At 43.0% G+C, this 26,035-nt stretch overlaps 1 protein-coding gene across 1 annotated transcript in view; it reads left to right on the forward strand.

Moving 5' to 3' along the window:
* The first annotated feature begins 1,517 nt into the window (after positions 1–1,517).
* Positions 1,518–26,035, forward strand: part of PRICKLE2 (prickle planar cell polarity protein 2) — a 93,425-nt gene continuing 68,907 nt past the window's right edge. Inside the window, 5 exon segments of the mRNA XM_030206240.1 lie at positions 1,518–1,542; positions 1,545–1,648; positions 1,650–1,664; positions 23,175–23,288; positions 25,453–25,590. Coding sequence (XP_030062100.1) covers positions 1,533–1,542; positions 1,545–1,648; positions 1,650–1,664; positions 23,175–23,288; positions 25,453–25,590 — 381 coding nt within the window. The 5' untranslated portion in view covers positions 1,518–1,532.

A 26,035-nucleotide genomic window follows, 5' to 3' on the forward strand; every position in this document is an offset into this window, starting at 1 on the left:
TCTTGTTCAACTGTACAAAGAATTTGCCTTGAGTTTAGCTACCCATTTATTTATCCCAACTGACTCTGCCACACATCTTGTCCCCACCTAATATCTTGCACTTGGCCCCTCAGCTATATGATAAGCTGTATTGTAGAAAAGCATTAGTATCATAGCAATGTTATTTGAATGTTTTACTGTGTGCTTATTAGATGTTTCATTAGTATTATGCTGACATCGTATTATATCTCTGTTATTTGAATTTCAGTGCTGTTCAATGCGTATATTTTTGGTCCTGTTTCATGGTACTCCTGTTATTAGGTTTCAATTTGCTGTTTTCAAGTTTAACTCATTTATTGTATTTATGTTTATACTTGGGGTCATTTTACTATTGTTATGCTGTTAACAAAATTGTAAGTTTTATGTTAACTGTACACCACCTGCTGTATACCACCTTGGGTGAATCTCTTCATAAAGGTGGTTAATAAATCCCAATAAATAAATAAATACATTTTAGCTGAGGTTGACAAATGTGATACTCACTCTATCAGAACAGGTTGTGATGCTGTCCAGTTGCAGCCCATTAGCACGGTTTTGAGAATCAAGCTTATGGATTGATAAGGCACACAATTCCACTCATCTCCTGTTGAGCTGTCTGTCTGTCTGAGCTTTGGCACCAACTGAGGAGCTCAGAAAACCCCTGTGCATGGGAAGGGCTGTGCACACTCAGAATTGTATTTATTTATTTTTCTGCATTTATATCCCACATTTTCCCACCTCTTTGCAGGCTCAATTCAGCTTACAAATACCGTAGTGGCGATCGCCATTTCCGGAATAAGAAATACACAGTAATATCCAGTTAAACTGGAGAATACGCAATATAAATTGGTAGAAAATAGATAAACAGTACAATTCAGGTATTAAGAACAAGGGGTAATGAAAAGCATTCAATAATAACAATGTGATAAAGTAACCGAATAAGAATGATTACACTAGGTTCTGAGCTTTAAAAGAGCACATCTGTCCCAACACCACTGGATGACATCACCCGATACTCACTTGTGTGCCTTATCAATCCTGCTGTCTCCGAAGAAAACCTGTCACAGACAACATTGCTTTGCATACCTAATGTGCTGTGTTTATCGTCACTGAAAGCCATTCCACTCGCTAATTTGAAGCTATTTTGCTATTGAGCTGGTTTTAAGTATGCATTTTGTATAATCTTTTATTCTTTGTGTTTTTAAACATTTATCGAAATTCTTTGTTCTGTTACCTATAATAGATGGCCTTTGACCTCTTAACAAAGAGAGGGTTAAGTTTTCACAAAGTGCACACACGGGGAATTAGAAGACTGTTTTGCATGCACTAGATACGTGCCAGGGGCATGCTGCCAGGGAATGTGTTTAGAGTTTGGTATCCAGGCTCCAGTGACTGGCAGAAATCATTGAGACTGTTTCTGTTTTTGAAATGAGACTCACGAATGGATTTTCTGCTTCCTGCAGGAAGATTTGTCTTCACTGTAAGTGCCCACCGGAGGAGCACAGGTAATAGCGATGCCACTAGAAATGAAAAGACTATGAACAAGCTCATGTTCGATTTTCAAAGAAACTCGACATCTGACGATGACTCCGGTTGCGCCTTGGAAGAGTACGCTTGGATTCCTCCTGGATTTAAAACCAGAACAGGTAACCCGATCCTTTGTTTTTACATGATTTTCAGACAATTTCCACTGTGTATAATGAATGGCTATCTGCAGCGCATTGTACTGAATACTAGAAATGAAGCTTGCTTGCTTGTTAAATGAGAATACACTGGAAAGACCTGAGCAGTGTGTGTTAAAAAGGTATTTGTTATACAGTGGTAGTGACTCATGCAAAAGAAATTATTTATAGCTGGCTGTGCAGATGAGAATTCATAGAGCTACAAGAAGCAAAATCTGTTGAAAGAGTCAGCTCTCGTTAAAGATTCTTTCTTCAGGACACAAGTTGAAATCTAACTACTAAACAGAAAGGGATCAATCAGTGTCACAAGTTTAGCAATGATGTTTTTTGCACAGGTGAAGTTACATTTCCATATCCTGCAATTCTGTTCATCTGCAACTGAAATCGATCATTCCTACTTACAGAGCTATGCTAAACCACTAAGAAAAAAAAATACATACCTGTGCCTCAAAACCTGATGAGTTTCTCTTTCAGGGCAGTAATAAATATGATTGTCCATTTTTTATGCAGTGGTAGTGTATTGTAACAAAGGACACAGCGAAGCTTGTTGCAGACATGAAGGTCTTAGACGATGTGCAAAAAGTCCACTTTATTTAATAAGTCCAGCACAATGTAGTGAGGTGACTCAACACCGGCCGTTGTTTCGGCCAACCGGCCTGCCTCAGGAGTCTTAATGTTCTTTAAACAGAGTCCGTAGAACAAAATCAGGCTATCGATCTGTCTTCAGAGACTTCGTTTGTGTGCTCAATGCTACAGGAGTACGTTGTGCAGGGTCAGCAGAAAAACTTCGCCCTGTCTGAACGTTAAAGTCTCTGTTGAAGACAGGGTGATCCAGAGAGAAGTTGGTGAGGTGTTGGTAAAATTATAGCCATCATCAGTTGGCCACTTGTCTTTTTTTTTTTTTTTTTTTTTTTAATGGCTACTTGTTTTGGCTGAGTCACTTGTGTGGAGTTTTGGTGAATCTATACCAAGTCTTTTTATGCAGCTCTTCTAGAAAGAGAGGAATCTGTAACTTGTTTTTGTGAACTGTGCCTTGAATACTATGAGCAGTCATGTTTCTCTCTGAAGCGATTGTTAAAAATCGGACTTAGCCACCATTTTGGAATTAGTTCCTGTGTTCAGCATGGCATTCTTGAAGATGGTGTTACAAGGCTACTCTGTTCTTTTGCTTCTATGAATATTCCTGCATGTATTTCCCATTTTCTGGTCCAATTCAGCAATTTTATCACCGCTTACGAGAATCACTTAGCATTCCTCTACTCAGCTGGAAGGGACAAGTTATTCATTTGTAGGAAGATGGGCTGTTGGGACATGATTTAGAATCCACCCAAGCTCCTTTGACTGCTGTTTTGGCTTTTAATTTCCATCACACAGAAACTCATTATCTTTCATTGCTTATTTTTGGTTATTTTATTATGCCATATTATTTCTCTAAATAAGGATTGTTTCAAGAAGCCAAAAGATCCAGGAAGACATGATTCCTAGTAGGCCACCCAACAAGCCATTAGTTTGAAATACATATCTCTTGCTGGTTTCATTTTATTAAAGCACAGCAAGAACTGTGTTCATACAAATGTTCTGGCCATTCATTTTACCTTCCTACTAGAAGTAGAATTTAACCAAATCAATCTGTATCCTTCAGAACCTCCCTTCAAATTATGGTCCTCTGTTTACCTCACAATGTTTTGTTGATCAATAGAAAGAAGTAGCATTTCCAAAATTACTAAAATACTATTTAGAAACAATTTTTATATCTCACGTCTTATATAAGCACATATGCATATAGTGATAAATGGATGTAGGAGGGTAATTATTAACATGTGTTATTTGCCCTAACATATGTTATTTGCCCCTTTAAAAAGTGTTTAAAAGGCAATAAAGTGTTTTTCCATTAAAGTAAGTAATTACAGGATGCACAGTAATGAGATGCAAATGCAGCAGAACACCTCATTTTTATGTAACTTGAATAAGAGGCTTGCAATGAAACATTTCACATCATGCTGTTTTCTGGAAAAATTCTGCCAGCAAAAGCTCTTTATCTGTTTCCCTCAAGACTCCCACTAAGGACGTATGAGGGTAACTTTATAAGCCTTTCTACACCAAAACAGTTCTTTTAGTTGCAACCTGATACTGTGTGGTAAGGCAAGTGTTAACCCACAAATTGCAATGGAAAAGCCAGGACATCTTAATAGTTACTGCATTAGGGGCCCTTTACTAAAGGGTTGGCGTGCAGCAACAATCTTGCCGCACACCAATCCAGAACTACCGCCAGGTTACCGCAGGTGCCTAGCAGTAGTTCCCACCCCCAGCTTGCGCCTTTTCCAGCACTACTACAAAAATATTTCTATTTTTGTAGTGCCAGCGCTTACCCAGCGGTAACCGGGCAGGCCGTGCACTCCACCAGGGTTAGCGAGGAAGCCCTTTCCACCACCTCAATGGGTGGCAGTAAGTGCCTCCTTCCTGAAATGGTTCACTACCGCACGGCTATTCTTGTCCAGCAAAAAAGACAGCCTTTTACCTGCTGCGGTTAAAAGGTGGCCTCAGCATATGTCAAGAAGCACGTGCTGATGTTAGCACAGACCCCTTTAACCGCAGCTTAGTAAAAGGACCCCTAGATTTGCAGCTCCCATACGTTAATTTTCGGCGTTTAGGCCACAGCAACTGAAATCTAATGCTTGGAGTGTCTACCAAATGGGTAAAAGAAGATGGAATCCCTTGGTAAAAGGAAAATTGGAGGCAGAACATTGATTGTTTTCACTGATGTGGTCTTTGAAAGTATATTCCTCAATTTCTTTTTAACGTTTCTTGGTTGTTTCCAAGATTGTTTTTCTCTGTATCTCTTTACAATTACTGTTTCCAACGCCAGTGCTTTAGAGTTAAGTGAATTGTCTGCACACTCTTAATTTAATTTCAAGTTCATATTGTGTTCTAATGAATGATGTGCAAAGGGAAATAGAAGGTAATTGCACACTTTGAAATCCTTCCTTTCCACCTACAGTAACTTTTCAGTATAGAATAATATTTTAAGTAAAAACAAAATAGAGACTCTAAGGTCCCTATTTACTAAAGCTGTCCCTATTTACAAAAAAGGACATCTCTCTATCTGCTCCTTTTCCATGACTAACTAGAGGTCAAGATTCCACTTGAGAGCTTTTAAAATAGTGCCAAATGGAGCCAGAAGTAGGAGGTCCACTTCAGAGCCCAGGAGATTGCTTAATGAGAGCTCTGATTTTTAACTGCAGCTGAAAAGCAAGCTTAAATTAAACAGATCATTCCGGTTACAGCAGCTGCATTATACATGTATTCTATGGACAGTGATGCTAATTATACATATTAATATAAGCATCAGCGCTTTAAAGTCATTGCACTGACTGAAAATCCGCCCAATAAATGACTACAGGTAATAAACAGCTTGAGAAAACAAATATCGCATTTGGAGCCCTAACAGCATGTGGACTTACCTCTTAAATATCTGTAAAATAATGATAAATAATCAAAATGTAGAACAGATGCGTACAAAATCTCTTACATCAAACCTATTTGTATTAGTGGTGATCATAAATCTGTTTCTACAATGATATTAGTTTCATTGAGCTCTTACTTTCATTCAGGGTTAGATTATGACATAGCAAAGTAGGCAGCTGCCTAGGGCCCAAAAGGCTGGGGAAGGGAGCTTTCAGATATGCCAATTTTACAGTTCCCAACTGGTGCTGTCAGGTGTGCAGTGTTCCCTCTAAGCTGTGTGAGTGGGAGCATGCACACCAGTGGCTTAGCTACGGGGGGGACCACAGGGGCCTGGGCCTCCCCAAATTGGTTCTGGGCCCCCGGTTTGGCTGGTGGGGGTTGGAGTGGCAGGGGGGGAAGTGGCGGTGGGGGGTGGAAGTGGCAGCAGGAGGGTGGCGGCGGGGAGGCAGTAGCAGCCGCAGGGGGGGGGCAGAAGTGGCGGCGGGAGGCAGGCCAAAATGTGCCCCCCCCCACCTTGGGCTCTGGCCCCTCCTTCCGTCGAGGTCTGGCCTACGCCCCTGGTGTGCACGTGCCTAGCAAACTGCACACACAAACTTTTTGCTGCCTTTCTTATTGTGAACATAGGCTACACCGCACACAGAATCGAAGCTGAAAGCTTATCCACAAGGAGGAGACTGTATATATGGAACCAAAAACATTGGCGTGGAAATCAGTGCCAACCAAGCGTATTCTATAAGTGGTGCCTAGATTTAGGCGCTGGTATATAGAATGCGCTTAGTTACCTTGGCACCTAAAACTACACGCCTCCATTTATACCGGCGAAAATGTGGCATAAATCCTGGTGCGTAGATTTAGGTGCACTGGTCCATATTCTATAACTATGTGTATAAATTTTGGAACGCCCATTTCCCTGCCCATAACCATGGCCCTTTTGCTGTGCGCATTCAAATTTAGGCGCAGTGCGTTAGAGAATACACTTAGGGAGTTGTGCATTTAATTCTAATTTTCGCCAATTAGTGCTCATTATTCTTGTTAAATGCTGTTAACAATGCTGATTGGCTGGTTAGCCAATTAAGTTAAGTGCGTTACAGAATACACTTGGTACAGAATACACTTGGATTTTTGGCATGGAATGCTTGGCGCACTCTCCAGCTTATAATTCGAACGAGAATAACGCCCAAGTTCCGACCCTAATCGGGAGATGGGCGTTCTTCTCACAAAACAAATAAAGCGGTATAATCGAAAGCCGAACTTTGGACGCTTTCAACTGCACTCCGTCGCGGAATGCGGACAAAGTTGACGGGGGGCGTATCGAAGGCGTGTCGAAGGCGGAACCTGGGGCGTGGTTATCGGGCGAACAGAGATGGGCGCCCTTCGCCGATAATGGAACAGTTTTGAGCTAGAATTTAGGACACTTTTCCTGGACCCTGTTTTTTTGACGAATAAGGCCCCAAAAGTGCCCTAATGACCAGATGACCCCCAGAGGGAGTCGGGGATGACCTCCCCTGACTCCCCCAGTGGTCACTAACCCCCTCCCACCACAACAAATGATGTTTCACAACTTTTTTACTTTCACCCTCAAATGTCTACCCTCCTCCCAAGCAGCGTATGCAGGTCCCTGGAGCAGTTGTTAGGGGGTGCAGTGGACGTCAGGCAGGTGGACCCAGGCCCATCCCCCCCTACCTGTTACAATTGTGCTGCTAATGCTACTAGTCGTCCAACCCCCCAAACCCACTGTACCCACATGTAGGTGCCCCCCTTCACCTCTTAGGGCTATAGTAATGATGTAGACTTGTGGGCAGTGGGTTTTGAGGGGGATTTGGGGGGCTCAACACCCAAGGGAAGGGTGCTATGCACCTGGGAGCTCTTTTACCTTTTATTTGGTTTTTGTAAAAGTGCCCCCTAGGGTGCCCGGTTGGTGTCCTGCCATGTGAGGGGGACCAGTGCACTATGAATCCTGGCCCCTCCCACGAACAAATGCCTTGGATTTATTCGTTTTGAGCTGGGCGATTTCATTTTCCATTATCGCTGAAAAGCAAAAACGCCCAGCTCACACCTTGACGAATAAAACATGGGCGTCTTTTTCTTTTAAAAAATACGATCCGCCCCGCCCCTTCACGGACCCGTTCTCGGAGATAAACGCCCATGGAGATAGGCGTTTCTGTTCCATTATGCCCCTCCATATAGAATCCGGGGAAAAATGTTTTTTATGCGCACATAGGCCAGCAAAAAGTAGAGAGAACAATGCAGGTGTGGGGCAGATTTTAACTCCAGGGACTTGGCCAGAGCCACTGTCACCTGCGACAGTCGTACTGTCCGTCCTCCCAGACCCCTGCAGAGTCTTCCACCTGGTTCTTACCAGCAGCTGCCTACAACTCTGTTGATGTTCCTCTGCAGTCAGAACCATGTGGAGACCTGTAATTTCAGAAGACTGACCAGCCCCACACAGTTCCAACTGCAGAGGAAGTGGAGTAGGAAGAGGAGGAGCCAACAGTAGGTAAAAAGAACTGACTGCTGAGGATCAGGCAGTATAGGGGCAAAGAAAGTGAATATGCCATGGGGAGGGTATGATGGTAATTTGATTATGCCGTGGTTGGATGTTGAGGGATGAGGAGCTGATGTGAACATGCCAGGGACTGGAGAATGCAGGCATATAAAATTAGTATTTGTATTATGGTGGTGGCCCCAACATGCTTGCTTGCTTATTTATGTATGTATGTATGTATATATGTGTTGTCTATTGGGCTTATTAGCCACTTTTATGAACAGCAGGCACAGCCTGACATAAAATTTACAATGTAACAACGTAACATTAGTAAAATGACCAAATATACAATCAGTGAAGTAAACTTGGAGATGGTAAAATGAATCCTAGTAATAGTACAAACATGAAAACAGTATTAGAAATTAGAGGCCCTTTTATGAAGCAGCGGTAAGCCCACGCGGGCTTGGAGGAGTAGCCTAGTGGTTAGTACAGTGGACTTTGATCCTGGGGAACTGGGTTTGATTCCCACTGCAGCTCCTTGTGACTCTGGGCAAGTCACTTGCCCCTGGTACAAAATAAGTACCTGAATATATGTAAACTGCTTTGAATGTAGTTGCAAAAAAAAAAAACCTCAGAAAGGCAAGTACATCAAGTCCCATTTCCCTTCCCTTTCCCTAAAAGGGAAGTACCACAGGGCTACCGCAGTAGTTCCCTCCCCAGTGTGCGCCATTTCTGGTGCTGCAAAAATATTTCAATTTTTTTTAGCGCAAGTGTGTACCCGGTGGTTAATCGGGCAGTGCCGCGCGCTGCTCATTTACCGCTGGGTTAGCGCAGGAGCCCTTACTGCCTCCTCATTGAGAGGCAGTAAATGCTTCCCCACGAAACTACCACACGGCAAGTCATTCACTTGCCACACGGCCATTTCTTTAAGAAAAAGGAAACCTGCCTTTACCCACTGCGGTAAAAGGGGGCCTCTGCGCATGTCAAAACACGCACTGACACCAGCGCAGGCCTCCTTTTGCCACAGCTTCATAAAAGGACCTCATAGTAATAAAGCAGAAATATGATAAATGTCAGCAGAATATGAATGATACCAAACCGCATGGAAACTTGTTTGTTTAGAGCCCACTAGAGGGTTAATCCTGTTTGCTCATGTTTTGAAATTTGCCAAGGTGTTCTATCCCTAGTCTGAATGCTTTTAACCTTTGCCCTCAAATGTGAATGGTTTTAAATTTCTTTTTAGAGGCTCTTCCTTTCATATTCAAATGAATATTGAGTTAAACTCATTTTTGGCCATGTTGATTTAATTAGTCAAATCCCTATAGAACCATGGAATCTGTTGCTCAGTTCAGAAGGCCATGGGTTGCACCAACATACCTCTGTTTGAGACCTATAAAACACTTTTAATGTAACATCTAGTCATGGCTGATGTAAGAAAGAGAGAATCAAAAATCCAAGGCAGTACTGTGCATGCTAGGGCAGGTGGGTACGAAATGTCATCTGCAAAATATAACCTTGAAATCTTCTGCGCAACCATGAAGAAGAATTAGCAAGCTAGCATAGCCCTTCTGACATTGTGTGGCAGAATCTAAGGTGGCAGATTCAAAGTGAGGACTGCGTGGGCAGACAGACCTGCATTATCATATCTGCTGTACTTCAGAAACCAGCTCTTAGTGCAGAGAGGGGGCTAAATAGCTGGAAATAAGGCTGTACCCCCCTTCTCACTTCATACGATTGTGCTGAATTGCGCAATGTTCTTGTCATTCCTCCACAAATTATTCTTATTATGGTAACAGAACACAGGGAAGTTAACGACATGAGACATTGGGGGAGGGGAGGGGTCATTATCAATGTTGAGCTATTTTGGCACAGGGTCTCATTGAATAAAATGTTAAGATAGATTATTATACTGTTTACCCAGGTTGCCTGGTTCAGATCCTATCTGTCAGACAGGCAACAGTCCATGGGCACTGACCTGTGGAGTACCACAAGAATCAATACTGTTACCTATTCTATTCAATATCTACCTCAAGCCACTAGCCAAGCTGATTTAGTCAATGGGTAATCTCTCTTATCTGCACCCTTCTCCGCCATGCTAACGCCAGACTCCGTTCCTTTTATCTTGCTGCACCATATGCCTGGAATAGACTTCCTAAGCTGGTACGTCAAGCTCCATCTCTGGCTGTCTTCAATCTAAGCTAAAAGCCCACCTTTTTGATGCTGTTTTAACTCCTAACCCTTATTCACTTGTTCAGAACCCTTATTTTATCATCCTCACTTTAATAGTCCCTTATCTCTTGTTTGTCCTGTTTGTCTGTCAAGCAGGGACTGTCTTCATGTTCAAGTGTACAGTGTTGCGTACGTCTAGTAGCGCCTTAGAAATGATAAGCAGTAGTAGTAGTAGTAATGGACACTCGTTTCTACATTTATGTGAATGATGTGCAGTTACTCATACCCATTGAACCTGACTTACCCTCAGCCCTGATTAAACTGACTACCTGTCTAACATCAATTCAAGAATGGGCTAAAAACAACAAACCTAAGTAAAACTGAGCTTCTATGGGTCCCTAACATAACACATGGGGACATACCTGACATCAAAATTTCTTTGGGAAATACGAACTCCCCCTCAAATCAGAAGTCAGGAACCTTAGAATATAACTCGATTCAACACTTAGTCTGACCTCCCAAATCCATGCAACTTTCAAGAGCAGCTTCTATCACTTGCGACAACTATGCTGCCTCTCTCCTTACACTGAGAAGGCAAGCTTGTCTGCGTTGTGCATGCCATAAAAACTTCAAGACTGGATTATTGTAATGTACTCTACACTATTCTGACTACAAAGGGTTTTGCACCAGCTCTAATTAATTCAGAATGCTGCAGCAAGACTAATAGAAGGCTGTAAGCGACGTGACCAACATCACATCATTTTTGCATAAATTTCATTGACTACCAGTACAATACAGAGCCAAATTTAAAACTTTGTTTGACCTTCAAAAACCTTTAAAGGAAATGGCCCAGAGTACTTGAAGAACAGAATCTCCCTCTACACACCTTCAAAGTCACTAAGGTCCTCCCAAGGAGTTTCCCTAATCACACCCTCTCCAAAGGACATCGCACAATGCGATACCTGCAAGCGAGCCTTCTCCGGAGTAGCACCCATGCTGTGGAATGCACCTCCTGAAGGCTTCGCTTAACACAAGACTACTCTACTTCAGGAAGCAGGTAAAAGCTTGGCTCTTCAACCAGGCTTTTAACGGAAAAAAGTAAATGACACCGGCTGCACATACTATAGCAGGACCTGTTTATCCACTCCTACCCTAGCTAAGACCATATTCAAGCAACATTCTTTAATCTAGTTGGCTGCGGTAAGGGGGGGCTCGAGAGGGTCACGGCAGGGGGGTCCAGGGGTCAGGAACTCCGAGGGGGGGGGGTCTGGAAATTGGAGGAAGGGGGGGGCTGCAAATCGGAGGGAGGGAGGCAGGAAGGTGAGGTCTGGAACTCGGAGAGAGGGAGGGGGTCTGCAAATCGGAGGGAGGGAGGCAGGAAGATGGGGTCTGGAACTCGGAGAGAGGGAGGGGGTCTGCAAATCGGAGGCAGGGAGGTGGGGTCTGAAACTCAAAGAGCGGGAGGGGTCTGGAACTCAGAGGGGGGTCTGGAATTTAGAGGGGGGAGGGAGAGGGGTCTGGAACTGGGGGGGACGGGGGTCTGGAACTCGGGGGGGAGGGAGGGAGGGGGTCTAGAACTTGGAGGAGGGGACGAGAGGGGAGGAGGGGGAGAATGTACCACCTGTACAAAACTTTAAAAAAAACGGGGGGGGGGGGGACAACCCTGGAATTCGGAGGGAGGGAAGGGAGGGGGAACGACGACCCTGGAACACAGAGGAAGGGGGGGACACTGGAACTGGGTGGGAGGAGGGCCCCCAGGCACACACACTCTCACAGACACACTCGCACCCAGTATCACCCTCTCTGTCACACGCACATACTCGCAGATTCACTCTCTCTCTCACACAGTCATTCTCACACACACTCAAACATACACACTCTGAGGAAAACCTTGCTAGCACCCGTTTCAATTGTGTCAGAAACGGGCCTTTTTTTACTAGTTTATTACATATAGCAGTGATTTTGTCATTTTACTGTTAATGGCAGTTATTAGAAGATCTCATTGCGTAAATGGGACCTGTGCTAAAATAGCATCAGTTAGTGGTAAAATTACATGTCTTAACGGTAGCCCACATTGATAACTTCCCCCCTGATTTTCATAAGAAAGAGGCAAACTTTCAAAAGATTCACACCAACTAATATTTATTGAGATGTATTGGCTTCCTTTTTGAACAGATTCACCCAAGGCAGTATGCAGCTTCCAGAGTTACGGTTAAATCTTTGCTCTTGAAGATAGCATGATATGAAGTTGCAAGGAGGTAGATTCAAGAGCAATGTCAGAAAGCATTTTTCATGGAAAGGGTGCTGGGTGCCTGGAATAGGCTCCCGTTGAAGGCGGTGGACAATGTACCTTGTTAAGGGGTCCTTTTATTAAAACACATTGAAATCTGAGGCTTTCTCATGTGCTAAGCCCATATTGTACGCGAATGACATGACATACAATTTTTGATACCTTTGGGTAATGGTATTCAAGAAACATTTGTGAAATCGAACTTGATTTTGCAGTCAGTTGATGGTTGGATGTCCATGAATAGTCTGAAATTAAACATCAATAAGACACAGATTCTGTTACTGACAACCAGAGAATTGGATGATGTTCCCAACAATGTTTCAATTTAATAGTAAATCTATCCCCGTTGTTCGAAATCTGAGAAATTTAGGTGTGATGCTTGATGAAAGTTGATGATGAAATCTCATGTGCATAAGATTATCGGGGATGTTTATTTTAAGTTATGTACGTTACGGTGAGAAGATTAAAGAACTTGTTAAAACCATATAATTTTAGAACTGTTGTGCAGAGTTTAGTAACCCTTGCTTTCATTATGCAAACGCTTTGCTGTTAGGATTGCAAAAGACTCCGATAAAAGCATTACAAATAACTCAAAATTCAGTGGTGAGGGTTTTAGCAGTGTCACATTTTGGATCAGCTAGATTTAAGGAAATGTTATGCAAAAACTCTACCCAGTTGGTTCAGTTGAAAACTCAACTAAAGATAACCTGGCGAGTCTCTTACTTGAAAGGAAGCTCTGGAATGAGGGGCCTAGGATGAAAATGAAAGGGGACAGATTCAGGAGTAATCTGAGGAAATACTTGTTCATAGAAAGAGTGGTGAAAGCGTGGAACAGTCCTCTGGTTTGCATCTGAATTCATGAAAGTTTGGGATAAGGATATAGGATATCTCATGGAGAGGAAAGGTTAGTAGAGGGCATAGATGGGCAGATTGGAAAGGCCATATGAGGGTCAATTTTCAGACTGTGGGAAGTAGCCGGGTTGCCTTCCACAGTAATGCTGAGCCCAGGTATTCAATGCCGGGCAGTTTCCAGTGACCGGCATTGAATATCCACAGCCAAATATGGCTGCCAACTCACACTGAAAAATTGGTGGATAGCCATTTATATCAGGTGAATAACTGGCTATCCACCAGCCGCTAACCGGCGATATTCAGTGGGAAACAGCCGGCTATCTCCTGCTGAATATCGCCGGATAGCCAGCTAAGTACCATTTAACCGGCCAGGTGCCATTCCTATCCAGTTAAATGGTTTTGAATATCGGAGTGGGGGGGGGGGGGAATGGTCTTTATCTGTGCTCATTTTTCTATGTTTCTATGAATTGGTGAGACATTGATTTAACATCTAACTATATAAATGAGAGGTGACTGACTCACCCACAAATGCGCAGTAGAGAGCAGCTGTTCTGCGCATGAGTGGCACGTCACAGGTCTCTTCCGATGTCAGCTGATCATAACTGCAACTACTTATCATTTCTAAAGCGCTATACTAAACGTACGCAGCGCTGTACAGCGACCCTCCTCTTTCCCCTGCCCCCTCCAGCCACCCATGTCCAGCGACTCTTCTCTTTCCCCTGCTCCCCCTCCAGCCACCCATGTCCAGCGACTCTTCTCTTTCCCCTGCTCCCCCTCCAGCCACCCATGTCCAGCGACCCTCCTCTTTCCCCTGCCCCCTCCAGCCACCCATGTCCAGTGACCCTCCTCTCTCCCCTGCCCCCCCCCCCAGCAACCCAGGTTGTCCAGCGAATTCTTCGGGGCAGGCAGGAAACAACCCCAGTCTTGCCTGCCTGCCTGCCTACCTGCCCGCCCGCTGCTGGTGCTGACTCTCCCCCGCTGCCGGATCGCTCTTCAAAATGGCTACCAAGACTTTAGCAGAAGTCTCAGCGGCCATTTTGAAGAGCGATCCGGCAGCAGGGGAGAGTCAGTGTCGGCAGCGGGCAGGCAGGCAGGCAAGACTGGGGATTTTTCCTGTCTGCCCCGAAGAATTTGCTGGACAACCTGGGTGGCCGGAGGGGGGCAGGGGAGAGAGGAGAGTCGCTGGGCATGGGTGGCTGGAGGGGGGGCAAGGGAGAGAGGAGGGTCATAGTATATAAGAGTGTACTGTAGATATCCACTCTCATTTCTTGCTTTGGCTATTTCATTACATTTTTCACAACAAAAATGTCGCCCGTTTTAATGGGCTTTACGGCTTGTATTATATAAATGAGAGATGCAACTTTCCCTGTTTCACCAGAAGGATTATTTCTAAACCTTTTGTGCTGTGTTATGATGAATGAGTTAACGACAAATGCGGTTTTCAGTTGCTGTAATGAAACTGATGTGCACCAATGCCTTATTTGTAAAAGACATCTGCAATTTGGAGGAGTCAGACAGTTGGCTAAATTGAAACGCTCTGTGCAGTGTTCTGGGTTGAAACGTAGTGCTCTGAAGCAGGGGCGTAGCCAGACCTCGCCGGGAGGGGGGGCCAGAGCCCGAGGTGGGGGGGCACTGTTTAGCCGTCGCCGCCACATTGGACCTCCCTGCCAGCCTGCCGACGATCCCTTTGAACACCCCTCCCACCACCAACTCTCCCCCGCCGTTGCTGCCTGCCCCGCCGCCGCATACCTATTTTGCTGGCGGGGGTCCCCGAACCCCACCAGCCGAAGAGTCTCCTTCAGCGCCGGAGTAGCGCCTTCGTTCAACGAAGTTCCTACGATCAGCTGTTTTGACGCCTTACGTCCTGCACCATGCATGTAGCCCCGTGCAGGACGTAAGGCATCGAAACAGCTGATCGCAGGAACTTTGTTGAACGAAGGCACTACTCAGGCGCTGAAGAAGACTCTCTTCGGCTGGCGCGGTTCGGGGACCCCCGCCAGCAAAAAAGGTATCTGATGCGGCAGCGGGGTGGGCGGCAACAGCGGGGGAGAGTTGGTGGCGGGAGGGGGGTTCAAGGGGATCGTCAGCAGGGGGGGCCAGGGCCAAATCTACAGGGACCCAGGCCCCCTCAGGCCCCATGTAGCTACGCCACTGCTCTGAAGTAGAAAACAATCTTTTAATATACAACCAGTTTTCATTGTAGGATATGACTTGAGGGTCCTTTTACTAAGGTGCACTGAAAAATGGCCTGCAGTAGCGTAGGCGCGTGTTTTGGGTGCGTGCAGATCCATTTTTCAGCACGCCTGCAAAAAAATGCCTTTTTAAAATTTTTGCCGAAAATGGACGTGCAGCGAAATAAAAATTGGCGCCCGTCCATTTTGGGTCTGAGACCTTACTGCCAGCCATTGACTTAGCGGTAAGGTCTCATGCGTTAACTGGGCGGTAATGACCTACGCGTGCAAAATGCCACTTGGCGTGCGTAGTGGACGCGCACCAGAAAATACAAAATTATTTTTCAGACACGCGTATCGGACAAGCGCCAAAAATGAAATTACTGCAAGAACCACATGGTAGCCGGGTGGTAACTCTAAATTTGCGCTCATTGGATGCGCGTAGACGCACTTACGCGGCTTAGTTAAAGGGCCCCTTGGTGAGCCTATTTTTGATTGTATCTTTGGCCATTGGGAAAAGCTTAGCTCAGTGGTTCCCAAGTCTGGTCCTGGAAGCACCTCAGCCAGTCAGGTTTTCAGGATATCCACAATGAATATTCATGAGAGAGATTTGAATGCAGTGGAGGCAGTGCATGCTTTATGTTGGCATTGTAATGTAGTATACTATGCCATACTTTCTATTGTAATTTCTATATTTTACTGCTGTAATTGTTCATTGCTTATGTTTGATTTATTCTTACTGTAAACCACCTTGAATTCCTTCAAAAAGGTAGTAACCCCCCTTTCTTTTTGTTTAGCTTTCTTTGGGGGGGTGGTACATTGAAAACCATTGTTCAAAATTCTTGGGGTACATGTAAAGCAGTAGCTTTAATCTTGAGAGTTTAGAATAACGTCTATTAAGCACCAGTTTAAGTTAAATTTTGTACTGTTGCACAATTGGTTGTTACTTTGCTGATATTGCTAGGTGTGCTTTACCTTTCTATGTCAATACTCTCAATTCTTAATAAAGACTTCAATAAATTAAAAAAAAAGGCAGTAAGTAAATCCTAATAAATAAATAAACTTAGAAAGTCCATAGCATAGAAAGAAAAAAGAACACTTCAGGGCTTTTCTTCACCCCATTGCTTTTTCTGCAGAATCAGTGATTGTATAATCCCCAAAAGAAGAGCAGATTCATAATAAGCACTTTCTCTTTGTCAAAACACATCTAACAATGGAATCTAGTTTATTATAATAATATAGGCTGCGTTTTCATATTTTACCCCAACGATGAGCATTTTTGATTGTATGTTAGGACTTTAAATTACAGAACCTTATCCAGAGCTCTGTATTTAACAACATATATAACAACATTTGCTGCATTTGGACCTGATATTAAATATGATAAGGGGTATGTCGTGCACATTTTGAAATAAATTACTTGACAGAAAATATAATCTGATTAGTCATGGCTCCTTCTTCTCACCTGATTCTCAATCTCTTACCCTTCCTCTGTCATGCCTCTCAACTCTGCAGATGGGTAATGCTTTTGATATGTCACCTTTCTGTGGTACAACCAAAGTGATTTACATATTATATTCAGGTACTTTCTCTGTTCCTAGTGGGCTCACAATCTAAGTTTTTGTACCTGAAAGAGATTGACATTGAAAGAAAGTTGCAAGAATCTTGTGGTAAGTCAGAGCTTTAATGCAACAGTAGATATTTTAGATAAGCCATCTTAACTCTTTTGTGTGGCTTTTCTATTCTTGTAATTTCATTTGCAAAGAAATGTGGCTTAAAGTTTTGTGATTACCATCACTTGTACAGACAGATGCACCATCTTGAATCAAAGTAAACTGGCACATGGTAATACCAACCATTGTAAGATGCATACACAAGCTGTCAGGAACATATAGAAAGTACAATTTCCTCAAATTACTCCTGAGCCTATACTGGGTCAGAAAAATGGTCTATCTAGCCCAGTATCCTGCTTCTAGCAGTGGCCAGTCCAGGTCACAAGTACCTGACAGAATCCCAAATAGTAACAAGATTCCAGAATTCCAAAGAGTAACAACATTCCAAGCAGAGGCTTTCCCCATGTCTATCTCAGTAACAGACTATGGACTTTTCCTCCAGGAACTTGTCCAAACCTTTTTTTTAAACCAAGATACACTAACTGCTGATACCACATCCTCTGGCAACGAGTTGCAGAGCTTTTCTATTCATTGAGTGAAAAAATATTTCCTCCTGTTTGTTTTAAAAGTATTTCCATGTGACTTCCTTGCGTGTCCCCTAGTCTTTGTACTTTTGGAAAGAGTGAAAAATCGATTCACTCCTACTCATTCTACACCACTAAGTATTTTGTAGACCTCAGCTATCTCTTTTCCAAGCTGAAGAGTTCTAAACTCTTTAGCCTTTCCTCATATGAGAGGTGTTCCATCCCTTTAATAATGTAAATGCTGGGTGAGTAATCAATGCTGTTCCATAAATGATGCATGCAACTTAGCATAAAGCATGGGCTGGACCCACATTTACACACTAAAGTGTCGCGTTTAGGCACGTGCATTTACACCTGTAGGCGCATTGATATCAATTTACACTAGTATTCTAGAACAGAATTTTGGCGCCCAGATGCCATTATAAAATTAGCACTCGAAGCCTAAATTGTGGTGCTCAGCTATAGAATTGCCCCCTTAATTTTTTAGCCCTGCCTTAGTCCCACCCAGAACACACCTCCTTGCCAAATGCATGATTTTCATTTTTAGACTTGTGTATTCCAACTTTCTAAAATTAGGATTTAGACTTTTAGGCAATATACATGTTGAAATGCCAGAATGTGTACTTCTAAAACCCAAATAGTGCTTCTAAAATAAGTACCATATTGCATAAAAACAGGTACTATTTATTTACATCACTTGATGTACTGCCCTTCTGGCTTGGCGCCAATCACAACTGGTCCAGCAGCCAGAATCGCTTCCAAGCTTAGCAGTTGGCAGCAGGTGTCCCCAAGCCACAGCCTCCGGCCCCCCTACTGTGTTTTCTAAGCACATGTTTTTATACATCATACGCCTGGGATATTGTATGAGCATCCTTCCTTTGCATGTAAGAGGGCCCCTTGTTATCCTTCACTCTCGTGATGTCATCAGTTCTGGAACAGGGAAAAGGAAGCAAGTAATCATGCTTCAACTGTGATGGCAGCTTAAGCTAAGGGCAGGAAGCCAAAAATACATCAGACACCCCACTATCACATTTGAATGGCTTCCAAAATATTTGTACATACCAACTCCGTAATAATCAATGAGAAAAATGGGTAATTAAAGGAAAAGTAGAAATCAATAATTTGGTTGAGAAAACACTTTCAAATCTATACTCATTTCAGATAGGCAGTTCTATAGATGTTGGGGAAACCCGCCATAATTGTATTAATAAAATAACCTCCAGAATGAATTGTTTTATCCCCAGTGCATTGCTTAACATGTGCATCATGGAGGGAAAATCAGACATGCAGATGGAAATAAGCAGAATGACAGGCCTTCATGAATCATCGATATTTCTGCAGTTCTAGGAGTACAGAGACATATGTCTTTCTGTTTAAGAAGATGAGAAGTGAACATGTGGAAAACCATTTGCATGCATCTAAAAAGACTGCAGCATGTAAATGAGTATTTGAAAGAGTTTATGAAAAAGATAGAGGGAATAAAGGTGCATTTTAAGGAAAACCTAGAGGCAGATTAGAATAAGGCAGTGGTTGATGAGATTCTAGTCTTTGAGATATGCCAAAGTGTTTTTTTAAAGGGCTGTGGACTGACTCTTCACCAGTGACTTTTGCATTGGAAAATTTAGCAACTATCTAAAATAAGGACTGTTATCCGATAGATGAGAAGGACAATTTTCAAAAGCAATTAAATGAAAATCACCTGCTCTCTCTGTGGATGCCCACAGCAGAAATGTTCCTGGGGTGAGATTAGGCTGGGGAATGCGACCCCACATAGTTCCTGCAGAGAAAAAGTAGGTGGAAATCTCCGTAGGTACTTTAGCCTGGGACAGTTCTCAAAGGATAGCTTGCACGTATTTTGAGAAATGATGCAAAGTTTTTCAGTTAAAGAACCCAATGACTTTGTGAACATGTTGTTTAAAAATTGCCTTCTAAAAAAAGAGCATGGTTCCAATATTTAGCGCTATTTAACTGGCTAGGAACGGCTCCTGGCCGGTTAAATAGTGCTTAGCTGGCTAACTGTTAATATTGAGCATTAGATAGCCGGTTAAGCGTGAATAGTCAGTGCTAACTAGCTAAGTTTAGTGGTTAAGATAGGTCTGCCTATCTTTCAACACTAAGCACTTAAGCGCCCTTTAACTAAGCTGCGGTAAGCAGGAGTGACTCTTATGGTAGGAGGGGGGGGGGGGAGGGGGTGGGAGGTTAGGGTGGGTAAGAGAAGTGAGGTTCATGATATAGGTTTTAGATTAATAACAGCGGGGTAAGTTGGGGGCTCTAAGGGGGAAACATCTGCTGATGCAGTGTTATATTTTTATACCATGGTGGACAAGTTACGTAGTTGAGTCAGGGGTATTTAATAAGGGAATATGTATTTCCTGACATGCCACCCATAAAACATTGTTGAAAGGTAACAATGGTTGTTGAACAGTTTGACCTTTTTATATGTTACTAAGTTGAACCCGGTTCTTACTAAGGCCGCAAGCTGGGGGAGGGACCACAAGAACAAGGATTCCTTCTCCGATGTACCAAATTATACTAAGTTACAAGGTGCAGCTGGATTGGTTGGGGTGCGGGGAGTCCAGGGGCTTAAACTTCTGAAAAAGGGCCTGTGCACAATTATGACACAAAGGACCTCTGATACTATACCTCTCCACTTTGCACAATTTGGGGGGAAGAGTAATGGTTGGGGGGGAGGGGGGACAAATGAAAAATACTTGATGGTACATGTTCTCTTTTTGATTCTTTTTGTGTATTTATGAATACTAGAGTACTATTCTGTACAGTGTGGTTTTTGGTTATGTATTGTGAGTTGATCCATCAATAAAAATTGTTGAAAAATTAACTAAGCTGTGGTAGGCTCTACGCGCATGCAGCGTGCGCCCAAATGAGACTATCGCCAGGCCAGCGCTCCCTCCTGGCGGTAATTTCAGATTTGGCATGCCCATAATGCGTGGATCAATTATTTATTTCCTCCTACGCACGCCGTTCCGACAGTAATCGGTACTTGACGTGCACCGACCGGTCACCACGTGTGTAGCGCATGAGCCTTTACCGCTACATCAGTGGGTGGCATTAAGGACTCAGGCCAGTTTCAGGCACACGCTGGTTTCATTTTTACTACAGGCCCTTTCAGATGTCATTTTTAAAAAAAGCCATTTTTCGTAGATGCGGTAAAAACTGGACCGGTGTGCGCCCAATACCCGCGCCTACACTACTGCAGGCCACTTTATACCATGGCTTAGTAAAGGGCCCCTCAACCAGTTAGCGCTGAATATCAGTTTAATCGGTTGTGTTGCCGCAGACAAAACTGAAACTAGATATTCAATGCCGATCACCATTGAATGTCTGGAGTCAGCGCTTGCAGTGGCAGCCAACCGCACTGTCTGCCGCTGGCTGAATATCGAAGGGTGTATGTTTTGGCTGCCTTTCCTGTTTTCATACATGCATAATTTTGGATCACTTCATTGCAGTGGTGTTGTAGCCAGACAACTAATTTTGAGTGGGCCTGAACCCAAATGGGTAGACACAGAATTTGTTCACTACCCCTGCCCTCTGTCCCTTCCCAGCATTCCCCAATTCAAAATGTAAATACTTGAAGTGGTGGGGATTCCCAAGCCCCACCAGCTGAAGGCCTCCTCTTCCAGCAATCAAAATTCCTTTCAAGCTTAGCAGTCCATGGCAGTGCTTGAAAACTGAGTGTGTTTTTTTTTTGGGGGGGGGGGGGGGGGGATGGGGTTGGAATGATTGTGGCAGCAAGCGGCTTGGGAACACTGCTTTGGAAATTGTTCTCTCTGCTGGAGGAGGAGGTCTTCAGCAGGTGGGGCTGAGGGATCCCTGTCAGCCACAGCAGATGTGTACTAATTGTGAGTGGGCTTGAGACCAAAATGGGTGGGCCCTTGCTCATTCGATCCCACTTTTGGCTACACCACTGCTTCATTGAAAAAAATGGTGAAGCAGAATTACTGCATTGAAGAAATGGTGAAGTGGGTTTATGACACAAGGAAGAATGAGTAAATATATTCACTTGCAAACCAATAACATATAGATGTATTTGTTTAAGTAAATCAGTATAATTAGGTAGATTCAATGGTGCATCCCCTATCCTTATTCAGGTTATACTAAATATTGTTATACCAAGTATCTGCTGTTATGACAGCTGTTATTTGAGGGTCTTTTTTTCCCCACCCCTCACCCTCCAGAAGGTAGAAATAATTTGGGTGAATTGAGCTGATGCCCTTTAAGATTGTCAAAAACAAGCTTTTCAACAGATTTCATCTGTTAATCATTTTTCGCAAATTGCTACAGAAAAGCTGCCGGGTGTTTTGGTGTAGGTGGAGGCAGAGACAGCATGTTGAGTGCCAGGGAGCAGCGGCAGCATCTGAAGCATAGGCAGGTGCTGACATATCCTCTGAGTCAAGGGAAACATGCTGAAATGGTGGAGACTTAGGAGGGAAAAGGTAAAACTCAGCTTGACTCAATCCCCCTTAAAAACACATCCGTTGTAATACATAAGAACACAAGTGTTGCCGTACTGGGACAGACCAAAGGTCCATCAAGCCCAGTATCCTGTTTCCAACAGTGAAATATCCAGGTTTCCAGTACCTGGCAAGATCCCAAAACAGTAAACTGGATTTTAGGCTACTTACCCTAGAAATAAGTAGTGCATTTTTCCCCAAGTCCATCTTAATAATGGCTTATGGACTTTTGTTTTGGGAAGTTATCCAAACCTTTTTTAGACTCTGCTAAGTTAACTGCTTACTACATTCTCTGCCAACAAAATTCTAGAGTTTAATTACTCATTGAGTGAGGAAATATTTTCTCTGATTTGTTTTAAATGTAGTACTTAAATAGCTTCATTGCATGCCCCTAGTCCTAGTATTTTTGGAAAGAGTAAACAAGCGATTCACGACCACCCATTCCATTCCACTCATTATTTTATAGACTTCTATCATATCTCCTCTCAGCTATCTCTTCTCCAACTGAAGAGCCCTAGCTGCTTTAGCCTTTCCTCATAGGGAAGTCATCCTATCCTCTTTATCATTTTTTTCACCCTTCTTTGTATGTTTTCTAATTCCACTATATCTTCAATTTGGAGATGCGGTGACCAGAATTGCACACAGTATTCGAGGTGCAGTCGCACCTGGGAGTGATACAAAGGCATTATAACATTCTCATTTTTGCTTTCCATTCCTTTCCTAATAATACCTAACATTCTATTCACTTTCTTAGCCGCCGCTGCACACTGAACAGAGGGTTTCAAAGTATCATCAAGGATAATATCTAGATCCTTTTACTGGTCGGTGACTCCTAATGTAGAACCTTACATCACGTGGCTATAGTTTGGGTTCTTCTTTCTCACATGCATCACTTTGCACTTGCTCACATTAAATGTCATCTGCCATTTGGATAACCAGGCTCCCAGTCTTGTAAGGTCCTCTTGCAATTTTTCACAATTCTCTTGCGATTTCAAAAGTTTGAATAATTTTGTGTCATCATCAAATTTTATTACCTCACTAGTTATTCCTATTTCTAGAACATGTATAAATATGTTAAAAAGCAGCAGTCCCAGCACAGACCCTTGCGGAACCCCACTATCTACCCTTCTCCATTGACTGATCATTTAACCCTGCTGTCTGTTTTTCTAACATTTTAACCAGTTTTTAATCCACAATAGGACACTACCTGCTGGCTGAACATCTTGATTTATTTCAGCTGCATTAGCCGGCATTTAGAAAAAATACCAACTGCTGTTTGTATTACCCATATGCCTCTTCTGTAGAGTTTCATGGTTTGTGAGTATAGAAATGAGACCCAGGTATATGTAGCCTTTTTTTTGTTTGTTTTTTAGGTTCACCAGTATTACAGCTGCCTCCCAGATGACAAGGTGCCCTATGTGAATAGTCCAGGAGAAAAATCTAGAATAAAACAACTTTTACACCAGCTGCCACCTCATGACAATGAGGTAAGTGGTAGAAAATCATTTAACATATGTCTGCTATGGCATGCAAGTTTCTCCCTTACATGCCAGAGAAGCCCCTCCCAGTGCATCCGCAGATGCACTGAGCAGTGCAGGGTGCCACCATTTTGGAGATGGTGCCACCATTTTGGAGATGGTGCTGGAAGGAGGAGGGAGTGCTACTCCCTCCTCTGTCTCTTCGAGGTAGAGGGGCAGTGAGGTTTGGGGGGGGGCCATTAAACCTCCGGGGCTTCTGTCAGAGGGAGTTTGGGAGGCTTCTTAGCCCAGGGTAGTATGGGGAGGCCTACTAGGATGTAGACACATGCTGGACAAGGCTCCCCATTTCTCACCAATGCTCTGCAAACCCTAATGCCAGCTCCGAGCTGGCATAGGGTTTGCCACAGCAGCAGCATCCTTGTTTGGCGTGTTGCCTGCTGATCATTGAGGAAGAATATATAATTCCCTGATTAGCGTGCGTTTGCAGTCAGAGCTGGCGAGCTCATTTTTCACGCGCTCGCTGGCTGTGATCATGGGGCTGGAGCAAACAAGGGCGCTATTATGGATCTAATAGCAGAGAGGTCACGCATACATTTAGGCACCGCCATTTCTACCAACGAAAATATAGTGCAAATGCCTGTGCCTAAATGTATACGCAGAGCACTATTTTTCTATAATTATGCACATAAATCAAAACCACGACCCACTCGTTCCACCCCGAAACGCCCGTGACCCTCCCATTTCCGCACCCCCTTTTTCAGGCCACGCGTAAATTTTAGGCACAGACCTTGCACCTAAATTTATGCATGTAAATCCTGATTAAATCTAATTAGTGCCAATAATTGCTTGTTAAACAGCCAATTAGCACTAATTGGCTCGTTATTCTATTAAATTGCACACGCAAATCAGGGGCATGCCTAAATTTGCACACACAGTTTTTGTCAACTTTTATAGAATCAAGATGTTAGCAGGCAGAATATCACTGCTAACCATTTAAATACTAGCTTCCCAAGCTACAAGTGATTTTAATTGTGATTTCTCAATGCTAGAGCTCAGCTTAATCACTCATGGATCTAAAAAAAAAAAAAATCCTTGCTTTTCTGTTTTATCGATCTTTTAATAAAGTGTACTTAACTTCAGAATACCATTCAGGATCCTGGACAGCATTCTGAAGCTAAGAACATAAGAATAGCCATACTGAGTCAGATCGATGATGAATCCAGCTCAATATCCTGCTTCCAGCAATGACCAATCCAGGTCACAAGTACCTGGCAGAATCCCAAAGAGTAGCAAGATTCCAGAATCCCAAAGAGTAGCAAGATTCCAGAATCCCTAAGAGTAGCAAGATTCCAGAATGCCAAAGAGTAGAAAAATTCCAGAATCCCCTGTAATAGCAAGATTCCAGAATCCCAAAAAGTAGCAAGATTCCAGAATCCCAAAGAGTAGAAAATTTCCAGAATACCCAGTAATAGCAAGATTCCGGAATCCCAAAGAGTAGCAAGATTTCCGTGCTACTCATCTCAGGGATAAGTAGTGATTTTCCCCATGTCTATCTTAATAGCAGTTTATGGACTTTCCTCCAGGAACTTGTAGAAACCTTTTTTTAAACCCAGATCTGCTAGCTGCTTTTACCATCTCCTCAGGCAACAAGTTCCAGAGCTTTAAATATTTGGATTAAAAGACCGGTAAAATAAAAAAGCAGGGAGTATTTTTAGATCTGTGACTGATTCAGCTGAGCTCTAGTAGTGAGAAATCAAATGCAAAGTGCTCTTTGGCACTGAGATCTTTTTTCTCCTGGCACAGTGTTTCTGCCTATAAATCGTTTTAGGTTTCAGGTTATTTTTGCCTTTTTGAGATTTGCCATATACTTCATGAGCATGCCATGGTAGTCTCAACCTACTATAAATGTAAAACATATTTTTTTCACTTATGCATGCATGCAAAACCTTAGCATGAAGGTGTTATTAGTATATTTTCCTCTGGCACCAATTCACTTAGGGGTCCTTTTACTAAAGTGCACTAACAGAATTTGCATACACTAACGATTAGCGTTTGCTAAATCTATTAGTGTGCCTCAGTAAAAGACCCCCCTTTTACTTTGGATTTAAATCATGTTCTAAGATAAGAATAAAACTCTTTCTAATTGTGTAAAACATCTTTTCATTTGTTATAGGTACGATATTGTAATTCATTGGACGAGGAAGAGAAAAGAGAATTAAAACTCTTTAGCAACCAAAGAAAAAGAGAAAGTTTAGGTAGAGGCAATGTTCGGCCTTTCCCTGTGACAATGACTGGAGCAATTTGTGAACAGGTAAATGGTAACACTCTGCGCTGCTTGCAGACAATGTTCCCTTTTCATCTGCTGGACATTTTTCCCATATTAAATAATGTTTATGAAAATCAGATAAAAAGCTTATCTAACAAAATAGACTTTTGTGTACTATTTCTTGATCTTTCTGTCTTGTGCATAAGAAAATAAATGTTGCCATACTGGGACAGGCCAAAGGTCTATCAAGCCCAGTATCCTGTTTCCAACAGTGGCCAATCCAGGTTACAAGTACCTGGCAAGATCCCAAAACAGTTAAATAGATTTTGTGCTGCTTATCCTAGAAATCTAACAACAAAGAATAAATAATGGCTAAACTTAGTCCAACAAAAATTTGTAAAAAACACACAACAAAAACTGGACAAAGTTCACGTATTGCAATAGAACCATAAACGGCTAGGGAGGTTATCTCATAACGTCAGAAGTATCC

Source organism: Microcaecilia unicolor, chromosome 6 (assembly GCF_901765095.1).
Source record: "Microcaecilia unicolor chromosome 6, aMicUni1.1, whole genome shotgun sequence".
Taxonomy (NCBI): domain Eukaryota; kingdom Metazoa; phylum Chordata; class Amphibia; order Gymnophiona; family Siphonopidae; genus Microcaecilia; species Microcaecilia unicolor.